Source organism: Panthera tigris, chromosome E2 (assembly GCF_018350195.1).
Source record: "Panthera tigris isolate Pti1 chromosome E2, P.tigris_Pti1_mat1.1, whole genome shotgun sequence".
NCBI classification, from domain to species: domain Eukaryota; kingdom Metazoa; phylum Chordata; class Mammalia; order Carnivora; family Felidae; genus Panthera; species Panthera tigris.
Window position 1 is genome coordinate 37,916,794 of NC_056674.1, and position 12,440 is coordinate 37,929,233.

The 12,440-nt window shown below is 37.9% G+C and overlaps 1 protein-coding gene across 3 annotated transcripts in view; it reads right to left on the reverse strand.

The window, feature by feature from the left end:
• Nucleotides 1-12,440, reverse strand: part of CDH8 (cadherin 8) — a 518,426-nt gene that overhangs the window by 164,251 nt on the left and 341,735 nt on the right. For all 3 annotated transcript variants that reach the window (XM_042970108.1, XM_042970109.1, XM_015541187.2), the window contains 2 exons: nucleotides 4,984-5,151; nucleotides 523-710 (listed from right to left, as the gene is read on the reverse strand). In XM_042970108.1, coding sequence (XP_042826042.1) covers nucleotides 523-710; nucleotides 4,984-5,151 — 356 coding nt within the window. The remainder of the gene's footprint in view (nucleotides 1-522; nucleotides 711-4,983; nucleotides 5,152-12,440) is intronic.

The window sequence follows — 12,440 nt, forward strand, 5'->3', positions numbered from 1 at the left end:
GAAATGGGGAGAGTTCTATAGGGAAGGATTAAAGGCCACTGAACTTGCCACCTCTCTGGGCATCTGAATCTTTTTCCTACTGGGAATCCTCTTAAGAACCATAGACAATATGCCTCAGAATAATGTCTTCAATGAATAAGAACTGTCTACCAATCTATGTCCTTCATTGCTTGAGGGTGATCTTTTGAGTGTTGACTTCCCTTTGTGACGAGGGTGCTCTGCAAAGGAAGTGAGCCAATTCCTTTAGCTTAGGGAAGAACACTGAGGCATAGATGAAGGGAAATAATGGGTAGGATGGGATGCTACCAACACCATGATAAATGGTTGCCCCCCAGTTAGCTGAAAGGGAAACTGGGGCCAAGGTTATGAGGTGCAAAAAGGACTCTGCTTTTTCACAGCTGAAGAAGCTAAACCTTTACCAATCCTAAGATTATGTCAGGAAGTCCGCTCAACCCCTGTCAACTTCAAAACTCAAGTTTCAAAGACGTCTTTGGAAGACGAACAAAATCTTCCTTAGCTTACCTTTCTCAGCCTTATAATGCCATCCTGGGCCTGGGCATCAGAAGTGATCTCAAAGAGCGCTGTTCCATCTCCATCAATGATGTCGTAGGATGACTGTGCATTTTCACCAATATCTTGATCGTTGGCCTTTACCCTTCCTATCGCAGTGCCAAGAACCACATCTTCTGGTACTGAGAAGTGATAGAGACCTTAGGAAAAAACAAAACAAAACAAGACACTGAGCACTGCACAACTTCCATTCATTTACTGACCTATTCAGCAAATATTTATTGGGTACTTTCTTTGTTCCGAGCACACCTACAGATATTAACAGGACAGTGATGGAAAAGAGAAAAATATCCATTTTGCTGCGAAATGTACAATCTTTTAAATGAGTCAAAGAGTTCCCAGAAGAAGAAGTGATCCCTCTTTGAGACTCTTCTGAGATATAAAACTTATTCAACTGTATGTTTACCAAGCATATATTTGGAGCAAATTTACATCGGGATATGAAGGAGTCTATGTGAATGTTCTTTCCAATTTGCTGTAAAATCACACCGGCTGCCCATGGGGATATTCATTGTTGCCCAACATAAAATATTACGCTAATTTCAGCACAGAAAGATGTAATGTGTAACACACTGAAAGTCACTTTTGAAGTTACCTTTATATTTACAGACCTGTAGACCATTTTTGATAACATCCAATTACTAAACTTCTGCTGTGCCCTGCAGCAAGCTGTTCAGACACATGAAACAGTCCTCCTGTTACTAAAGTCCTCATTGCTCTGAAGACCAGAAATCCTACTTCCAAGACTCTCTAGGCAAAATACAATCATAGTGTATGTTCATTCTCCTGTGGGGCCAGTAAAATGTGTCTGATTAGTGGTATCAGTCCCATTTTTACTCAAATCACTTTAGCTGTTGTATTGGTGTCACTCATTTCATTGGTAGAGTGAAGAGACCATAACCCCTGGCCATTACCACTTCAGTACACACCGGCCCCACATCTAACTGCCAACTCCCGCATTTCTTGCCTGAGGCTTTTTTTCTGGCCTTCAGAACCCATTTTGCCCACTGCCTGTCAGGCCTTAACTACCAGAAAATTAATGCCCTCTGAGAAGCAGTCCTCAAAGACTCACACAACTTAGGATACAGAATCCCAGGCTCCTCCCCTTTCTGGTAGGGTAACCTTGAGCTATTTCTTTTCTTTTGTCTATTTACAGTGTTGCAGAGTTTCCCCGATGGGATAAAGCTCCAGTTCCTCCACAGTCGTAGCCGGCTTGATAATGCACATTATTGGCTCTCTATCCTTCTCTCGCACACATCCTCACTTCCCCACTGGCGTTTCTTGGGATCATCTCCAAGATAAACTACTTCTAATCAAATTCCTGTCTCAATGCCTGTTTGTGGGGAACCCAAAGTCAAGGCAATCAGGAAGTTTTACTCCCGCTGGAACCAAAACAAGGGAATAAATAAATATTCGATGAGCTATAAAACAAAAGGAAAAATTAAATCTAGAGAACATTACCCAATTCTAGTTGGAACTCAATCACTGAGTCCCTTGGATAAACTAGGCTCATTCTACGCAATCTAACAAGATTATTTCCTATGATGAGTAAGGTTTTCTTCTAGCACTAGCACACTTTTATTTAAAGATGAAATAAAAATGTCTCCTCGAATCATGAAATTATGGGACTGGGGAACAAAAATGTTTTCCAAATAGTTTTGCCATAAGGTAGGCACTGAAAATCCACACATCCAATACAAGCCTCCCAATTCTCTCATAATTAGTGTAATGATTCCATTTCCTTCAAACTTTATATTCCAGTTAAGGTTTGAGATGATCCCTCTAGGTATGCTTGTTAAGGCAATAAGCCAGCAAGGGGCTTCACCTTGCTGCTAGTCCTACATCAGGGAGCTTTGGGAAGCCAAGCAAATGGAACATTTATCCATTCCTATTCTGCTCACTCATCTCTATTAGTGTGATCATAGTTAATAGTTATTACTCCTAAGAAAGGGAACACTTTTGAAACTCACCTGCCACTGCTGAATTGAAACAATCATTTTCTGAGAAAGAAGAGTTGCATATTAGATCCTTAACTATAATGGCAACTGAAAAGGAAAGAAGAGAGCTGGGGAAAGGATAGGAGAGATGGTATTCTCCATTTCAATAATTTGGTTAAAAAGGGTTGCATTGTTATCAGATTTATGCATAGCCAGAAGTGAAAATGCTGAAATTCCTAATGAAAATTCATCCTTTCTGTTCTTTTTACCTTTGATTTTTTTTCTGCAGGTAAATTCTCAAAAATACCTTAAATGTATCATTTTCAACACCCCCTCCATCTGTCTCTCTCCCTCTCCCCCTCCCTCCCTCTTCATCCCTCTCCTTGCTCTTCTCTCCGTTCAGTGGCATCTGGTTGGCTCAGCTGATTGAGCATCCAACTCCTGGTTGTGGTTCAGGTCATGATCTCACAGTTTGTGAGACTGACCTCCACATCAGGCTCTAGAGGCTGACAGTGCGGAGCCTGCTTGGGATTCTCTCTCTCTCTCCTTCTGTCTCTGCCCCTCCCCTGCTCATGCTTGCTCACATTCTCAATCTCTCTCTCTCTCTTTTAAAAAATAAATAAATAAACTTTAAAAAAATTCTCCTAAAAAAAAACACAACAGGTTCTCCTATGGTATTCCCTACCATAGCAAATAGCACCAGCATGCATGTAATCCCTCATTGCAAAAATGTGAAAACTCACTTCTTCAACTGAGAATACAACATATCCTTAAAGTTTTGTTATCATTACCTCTTTAGTATCTGTCACACCTATACACCTTTCTCCAGTTCCACAGAGACCACCCTGGCTTGCTAGCTCTGCCATCACTTTTTACATGAATGCTTATGCACACCCTTCAAGTGGCTGCAGTGTGGAGAACACATTGGAAGGAGGCCAGATTTCATTTTCTCTTATTTCCCTGGATTCCAATTCTATTACTTTACCTATAATGTAAAACCTTTTAATGGCTTCCCAGCGATCTTAGAATAAAGATCATGATACTCAGAATGGCCTCCAAATCCAACTATGGCTAACTCTTGCCTAACCTAACTCTTTAGACTCTGTGTTCCAATTGTAGTAGGATTATTGCAAGGTTATTTATTTACTGTGAAAGACAGTGGGGAGGGGCAGAGAGAGAGGGAGAGAGAGAATCCCAAGCAGGCTCTTCACTGTTAGTATAGACCCCTTCACAGAGCTCGATCTCATGAACCATGAGATAATGACTTGAACAAAAATCAAGAGTCAGATGCTCAACCGACTGAGCTATCCTGGGGCCCCTATTATAAGATTCTTTTAATTCTCACCTAGGGCCATATACCCTTCTTTCACAGGACTTTGGGATATCTTCTTCCTCCCATTGCCATGACCACATCCCCACTTCCCTAGTTTCATCTTGTTCCAGCTAATTCCTAGTCATCACTCATGTCTCAACTCAAGAGTCTCCACATCAAAAGGTCTTCACAATGCAGTTTGTCAGAGTATTTGGATAAGTGCTCACAAGAAAATGGTTCTGTGGAGCACCTGGGTGATTCAGTTGCTTAAGCATCCGACTCTTGATTTTGGCTCAGGTCATGATCTCACGGCTTCATGACACCCAGCCCCACATTGCATCAGGCAGCATGGAGCCTGCTTGGGATTCCCTCTCTTCCCCTCTCTCTGCCCTTCCCCTGCTCATGCTCAATCTCTCTCTCTCAAAATAAATTAAAAATTTAAAAACAAAAGAAAAAAAAAAGAAACGGTTCTGTGAGCGTACATAAAATTGGAAAACAATGATTGTCTCCCTGATTCATGGATGGTGGCTGCCTCGAATTTTGTTGAGATGCTTCTGAGGCAGAGCCTGGCTTTAGTAAGGATGAGTAGGGTCAGTGATCACTGATGGCTGAAGGAGCCACAGGAAGTCACAGGAAAGAGTGTTTATTTTTGCAGCCAGTATACCGTACACGGCCTATCTGCTTTCCCCTCCTAAGGCACTACAGATGTGGTTCCTCTTATACAACAAAGTGGGACTATTGATAGAGCACTATCTGAGGTGCATTGTAATTACTCTCTCAAGTTCACAAAGGGAGGTACCAGGGAATGGAGAACTAAGCACACGTCTTGCAGTCAGATGTTCTGTAACTGACTGGTTCTAACTCTTAGCTACACTATTTACTATACCCTAAATATTTGGAAATTTTCTCAGCTTCTTTAAAATCTGTAAAATGAGAATATATTTATTACCAAAATGACAGGAGAGTTGGTTGTTTCATATCTATGTGTGTGTGTATGTGTATATGTGTGTGTATACACACAGACACACACATATTGGCATACCTTACATATAATAAACATTCAATGATTGCTGTCAGGTTTTTGGATATTGCTAAAAATTAGAAAATAAATTAATACGAAAACATTGTAATTAGATATTCACCCAGTGTAGGGAACAAACTTACTTTGGGCAAATTTCGGAGGATTGTCATTTACGTCGGTAAGGGTCACTGTAAGTGTTGTGGTCCCAGACAGGCCACCAGAGTGTCCACCCATATCTTTGGCTTGAATAACAACCAGGTATTCCTCCTTGGCTTCTCTGTCCATGTTGGGAAGGGCAGTTTTTATAATTGCTGAGGGGGAAAAATGGGAGAATGACTTTCAGGAAGACAGCTCATTCAAAATGAATGTGTGCATCTCTCTCTCTCTCTCTCTCTCTCTCTCTCACACACACACACACACACACACACACACACACACACACACCTACATCAAGTCCCCACTCAGATAATCTTCTGTTTTCTTTTGCCTTTTAACTGGTGTGCATCATTGATGCCAACACTGAAAGATTTCAGTCACAGACATTAGTGGCTAACTTGCAAAAATACATTTTATAGTGTATAAAAAAGAGAACTTGAAAAAATATACATTAGAAAGTAAACTGAATGGCATACTGTTGCCTACCAAATTAAAGTATAAATCAAAACATGGCCTCATCTACCCAGGAAAACCCTGGAAGTGAAAGAATCTTACAATTTATCACAGACTCCAGTTCCCCTACGAGAGGAGTAAATACATAAATAGCTTGAAGGCTCTGAGGTCAAAGATAAATTATTCTGAAGCTCACAAATACATCAGAGAGATGAAAGAAATAAATGCATTATTAGAATCAACTCAGATGAATAAAACACCAATCAGAATTAATGTAGGCGAGTGTCTAAATCCAAAGGTACTATTCAACATTTATATTTTAATTAGTTAGCTACATTTTCTCCATTGTAAAAGTAATACAAAATTTAGAAAAAAATTAAAAAGAAAAGAGAAAGGAGGTAAAACATAAGATCATACAAAATAACAACATCGTCAGTGCTAAAATGTTAGCTTTTTCCTTTGTGATATATTTTCAGGGTTTCATCCATCTGCTTCTTTATGTGTTTCACCAGTAATTTAATATTCTTGTTAAAGATACAAAATTTGGGTAGATGCTTCTGAAGTTATTTTGAAAATCTTTATTTAGCCCTCTCCTTACTCTCATACCTCTTTTTATAGATAAATATTGCTAACATTTTGATGTGTACAATTTCAAAGCCATTATATGTATATGCATACAAATGTGTATATGCATATAAACATTTAACCACAAATGTGGTCATGATACAGGCACTGTTTTGGGACTTTCTTTTATCACAGAATAGATATCTTTGAGATGTCTTTTGTTTGCTCACTAGCATCTAGAGGTCCAACTCATTACTTCTTTTAACTGCATGATTGTTCATTTATGAACATATTATCAGTGGATATTCCAGTTATTTCCAGTTTTTCCCATTTCAAAGAACAATGAGATCCTTTACACTGGTGACACTATATTTTTTCTGTGTTATGCAGTTTTATTTAATTCTGTGTCAAAAAATACGCCCCCCTACCATATTGGTAAAAGCCCATAATAAAAATTATTGTGACTAGCCCAAAACATTCTTGTTGAGTAAGTGTGAGTTATGTCTCTGGCCCAAGTAAAATAAAACTTTCTGGATTAAAGAGAATTTCCCCTGCATTTCTAAGGTAATTATTTGGAAATATTGCTTATTTGGAAATATTGATAGTAACATAATATTTTTCAATATAATGGCTTGTTTCAAGATTTGATCATATCAAAATATAACTTGTGAGCTAAGGCAACAACAATAACAAATAAAGCTTCATCATTAGCATGATGGGATGCCAATATGGCTATTGTGCTATGGTATGGATATATATTTCATAACACAGAATACTTTCATTATGGGCCCAATTCCAGTAGGAACCATTAGAAAATTGTTTTACTCCCATGATATTTACAGAAGTGTGTGTCAAGTTTAGGTACCATCACATTCTAAGTTCATCATAAATTAAAGCCATCCTTTGGACTTTGGAATTTAATATATAACATCTAATAATCGGAGGTAACTGATATAATTACCCAAGGAAGGCATCATTTTTTTCCCCCAAAGAAGTGGATAGGTTGAAGTCTATGCAAGAGTCCTTTCAGGTTACTTCAGTGGAATAATTTTGATAATTTCCTCAGAGTCAGAGAAGTTTGGTATGTATTATTCTCATCATTTTTTAAAATACATCATGAGAGTGTAAATAAAAAAAAAAAGACTGTAATGTCTCTCAGACATTCGGAATTAAAATAATATTGAGGCTCAGTTAAAAATAGCATACCTGGGCTAATGTGTATGAGTTATATCAAAATATATGTGAAGCATCATGATGAGAGCCTTGCTTAAATGGGACAAAAAGAGCTCCATGGGTCTCCACCTATGTTTATGCCTTCCTCTATAAAAGCAAGCAGCCTCACACTACCTTATAGGCTTATCTACTGAGAAGCTGGAGTCCCTTTACAGATGCTCCTTCATATTGAAGTCAAGCAAGTTTGGTTTCTTAAGTTATTCTCACACTTAACTACTTTTATTACCATGAACAAATTATTAAACTCATCAGGATTCAGTATCTTGCCCTGTCAAATGGTGAAAATAAATCAGCCTTCCATTGTGGTTATACTAAGATTATGTGAGATAATTCATGTAAAGTTCTTCACACACACTAGTTATCCAACTATGCTACTCCCTTTCCCCGTTTTCCTTCCCAACCAAAATTTATTTAAATGCCTCTTTGGATGGTGGTTAGAATGCTGAACATTCTCCAATTGCCCCCCCAGATCCACTTTCCAGCATTTCCTACCTATTCTTGGCATGGGACAGTGACCTTTATGGATTGCTTCAACGAACTTCCTTACTTTCTGACTCTGCATTAGATTCAACCAACACACATTACCCAAGGAGACTGCGAGGATGTAGCAGGGTGAAGTTCCAGACTCCCCAAATATCCCAGTCACATATTTGGCCCACTCTATGGTTAGTCTTTTCAGGTATTACTAGAACAAAACTCTAGTATCCAATAGATGCCCCAATCCCTTGTTCTCTTGGGTCTAGGGGTAATGATCGCTCTTCTACTGCTAGGCTTGAGGTGCTTTGTTATCCTGTGATAGTCTCTCTTAACCTGGCCAAGGTTTTGTCAATAGTTACTTATTAAACTCTCCTCAATTACCCCATTCCTGCCAAGACCCTATAAAATATGGTCAGCATACTGGTTCATTACCCAGGTGTCAAAGATGTTTCCAGCACATCATTGTTAAACACACATCTACAGTTCAAAGAGTACTTCAATATAAGAACACATTGCTGTCCAAAGGGCTATTCTTTGAGACGGCAGGGCAGGCTCTTTGTTTCCCCATCAGTAAAAAGCGAGTAAGAGCTATTCAGTTAAGTGAGTTGCTCAAGATGACCCAGCCAGAAAGCTGTACCTGGACGTCTTCACACTTTCTCTTTTCTTAGACAATAGTTGGAGTGGGTTTTCTAATTTCTAAGACAAGCAAGGAGTCTCCACAAGTTTTCTAGGGCATGCAGCACACTTCATGGACTTCAGTGCAAAACTGTATAATGAATAGCTCTTGTTTTCTGAGCTGCCGCTAGTCTCAAACTCATAATTAACAATGACTCATTAGAAAATTCAAGAAAGAATTTCTGGAGCATTTTTCCTGCTACCTGGTGGCCAAAAAGGCAGGCTAGGAAAAACCCCAAGTGACCTCAACCCTCCCATTTTTCTCCTTGAGTTGGGGCATCTCTACACTTGTCACTGAACCTTTTTTAAAATTCTTATTCAAAAGGGAGATCATGTCACCTACGTAGATGTTGTAAGATATTGATAAACTCCTAAAATAGAAGCTTAAAGTTGCGTTAAAAGTTCCCTCTATCTCTCCTCTAAATTATATCCTTTGGTTCACATGTTCTCCCACACTTCAGGCTTTTTCTTTTATCGACAAAGAGATAACTTCTTTATTTTAAAAAGTATTGTTTGTTATCAAATAACCACCTTGCAAAGAGCAGAAAATATAGTAAGTTCTTTTTCCTCTCAGATTTAAGAAGTCAAAAATTTTGACCTATGATACTAAAAAGTTACCGAAAGCCTCAGTTAAATGGCATTTTTATCCAGTTTCAACTTTGATTTTCAAACAACATACAGGAGATTCCTACATCCTTTCTGCTGAAATAAACCAATTTAAAACACCTTTGATGGTGTTAATTTCAAATAACTTCCCATTCCCAAAGACAAGAATTGTGTCCCTCCTTTTTCACCAAAGTAGTCAAGCAAAATTAGTGCTCATGTCTTTCTACATGTTCATAGTCACACATTTTTGATGTCCAGCAGTGTTCAGAAGATTAAATATTATACTTAAACTTCCATAATATCAGTCTGACAACAAATCAGAGTTTTCAATTTTATGGCAAGCAGTATCACAAAATGCTTTCTTCTGGGGTAGTGAAACTCATGGACGTAGGCGTTTGATAAATAGTCTCACAAAGAAAAAGAAAATCAACTTAATTAAATATGGTAATACCAGGATTGACTTGCAGCTGATACAATTAAAAACATTACATCTTTTGGGGTGCTTGGGTGGCTCAGTGTCTGGCTCTTGATTCAACTCAGGTCATGATCCCAGGGTCATAGGATCGAGCCCCATGTCAGGCTCCATGCTGACTCTGGAGCCTGCTTGGGATTTTCTCTCTCTCTCCTTCTGCTCCTCTCCCTTGCTTGCACTGTCTCCCTCTGAAAATAAATAAAACTAAAAAAAAAAAATCTTATTTCTTTGACTTTTGTAAATTTCCAACTCAGTAACGGTTCTAGTATTTATACTTAAACCCTTTACCTAGTTACTCTAGGATAAATCATGGAACATCCTTGGGAGAAACCTTTTCTTTTTCTTGAAAATAAGAAGCTCTAAGATTTTGAGAAGAAAAAACACACATACACAAATTGGTGTTAAGGAGAATGAGCCTGTCCTGCTGGAGTCTCAATAGCATTAACTATGAAATAAATTCAGAAAAAGGAACATGAATCATCACATTTTAGAAGAATTTCCCTCAAACTTCATTTTGAAAATCTAATCTAATCAGAAAATTCATGAGAATTAATGAGAACAATCTATTCTCCATGAATTTAATTCATTGGAGGTTTTGAATCTGACACTGGAGAGCTGGGTGGGAAGGTTTGGGATGGGAGGTGAACCCTGGTAACAGAATTAAGAAGGGAGAAGGGGAGTCACCTTGCCCTGCAACTGGTATATATTACCCTACTGTGAATAGATTTTCCTATATTTAAAAGACAATATTTTTATCTTAACCTTATTCAATCATATGGAGATTTCCCTGTTGCAGTAGTTTAAAAATTTAAGTCCTAGGTTGGCCTTAAGTTCGTCCTAAGTGCTAAACAGCTGTTCCTTCTGTCTCATTATCCAGGGAGTATTTCTGATTAGAATCTAGTGTCAGTCATCTCAAAAATTTAAAACGTGTGTGTGTGTCTGTGTGTGTGTGTGTTTCCCATTGTCTTTAATGTTATCATTTGAGAAGCATTTTGTATCCGTCACGAAGACTTCTTTTTATAATTTCTGTGATATCACCAGATTGAGAGGCTTCACGAGAAAGGCAAGGAGATGCTGATTAACTCCTTTGTCATTCTGAAGCCTGATTACTGTAATTCACTCTTTGCGGGTTTCCCAGATTGTGCTGTACAAAGATTGCAGTTGATATAAAATGCTGTGCTAGACTCCTCTTTTGAATAAGACTTGTTGAACACATTATCCTGGTTATGAAACCACTAGCTTTGTTATTCCCAAAACTCTTGCCAATTCAATGTGCAATTATCATTTTACTATCTGTGGAACAAAAAATCTCTCATTTATGAGATTAAGTGGTACAAATCCACCAGGGAAAAGTTCCTTTTGGGGACCATATATTGTACCCACAACTTTCTGTTCTGCCATGTGATTTGTACTCTATGCTGCCATGTATGAGGGGTAAAGGATATACAACCAGATATATATCCACCTTATCACTGAATTATAGCTACAATATAATAAGTGCAATAATGTCAAACTTGCACAGATATACCACAAAGGAGAAAACAAATCATTAGAAAACTCTTTAGCTTCCATAGTGTTCAAAAATGAACTCTATAAGGGGGCACCTGGGTAGCTCAGTTGGTTAAGTGTCCAGCTTCAGCTCAGGTCATGATCTCGCTGTTTGTGAGTTCGAGTCCCATGTCGGGCTCTGTGCTGACAGCTCAGAGCCTGGAGACTGCTTCGGATTCTGTGTCTCCCTCTCTCTCTGTCCCTCCCCCACTCATGCTGTCTCTCTCTCAAAAATAAACATAAAAAGGGGCGCCTGGGTGGCGCAGTCGGTTAAGCGTCCGACTTCAGCCAGGTCACGATCTCGCGGTCCGTGAGTTCGAGCCCTGCGTCAGGCTCTGGGCTGATGGCTCGGAGCCTGGAGCCTGTTTCCGATTCTGTGTCACCCTCTCTCTCTGCCCCTCCCCCGTTCATGCTCTGTCTCTCTCTGTCCAAAAAATAAATAAATAAAATAAAAAAATAAATAAACATAAAAAAAAATTTTTAAAAGAACTCGATAGGGTTCATTTTCCCTTTGACTACAACTTATGAATTAGCTAGAAAGGTAATGTTAGATAGATGGATGATAGATAGGTAGATGTAAAGATAGATGATAGATAATAGATGGACAGGCAGATAGATACAACGGTCTGGATTTAGAGAAACTATATTTCTCATATATTTCTGGTGCTTTTGTAAAATATCAAAACATAATTGTGAAGCTAATGAGTTAAATGTATCAGGAATCAAAAGCTTATTTATATACTCTCATCTGGTATTTTTAAAACTAAGAATTTATTTCAAGGAAATTATAAATTTTCCTTTCTCCAGATATCTCAAATGTTTAGAGTAAGATGTTCACTTTTTTACATGATATTTTGAAAACTGTCAAGCAATTTAAATATGCAACAGTAGGGAAATATTAAATTAGTGGTGAAGGTTATAGAAATCAAACATATACAAAGTTAAGCGGATGTTTTAAAATTATGTTCTATAATTCCATAGCAACATAAAACATTTATAACAATTCTCAAATTTTAAAAATAATATATGAAATGATTCTATATTATAATGTGCTTATAAAATTTGGCAAAAAATACAAACAAAGATAATGTGACATGTTTTTATGAAGAAATTGAAGCTTTTCCCCTCCCCCAAATCTCCCAGTTCTTTGTAATGGAAAGCACAGGACTATAGGTATTAGAAAATGAGTTCTGGGGTTATACAGATGAGAATTTATTTTGATATGAGATTACCAACAATGTAATGTAGTGATCTTGGGTAAATCACTAAAACTCCCTGAGACTTACCAATATTATATGTAAAAGGTTATTAACTGTTATATAAGAATTTAAATTTGATATTATTACATGAAAAATAAAAATCCAATGTCTTCCTTTATACGTACAGAGATATATGACATCCTCACAAAGATATATG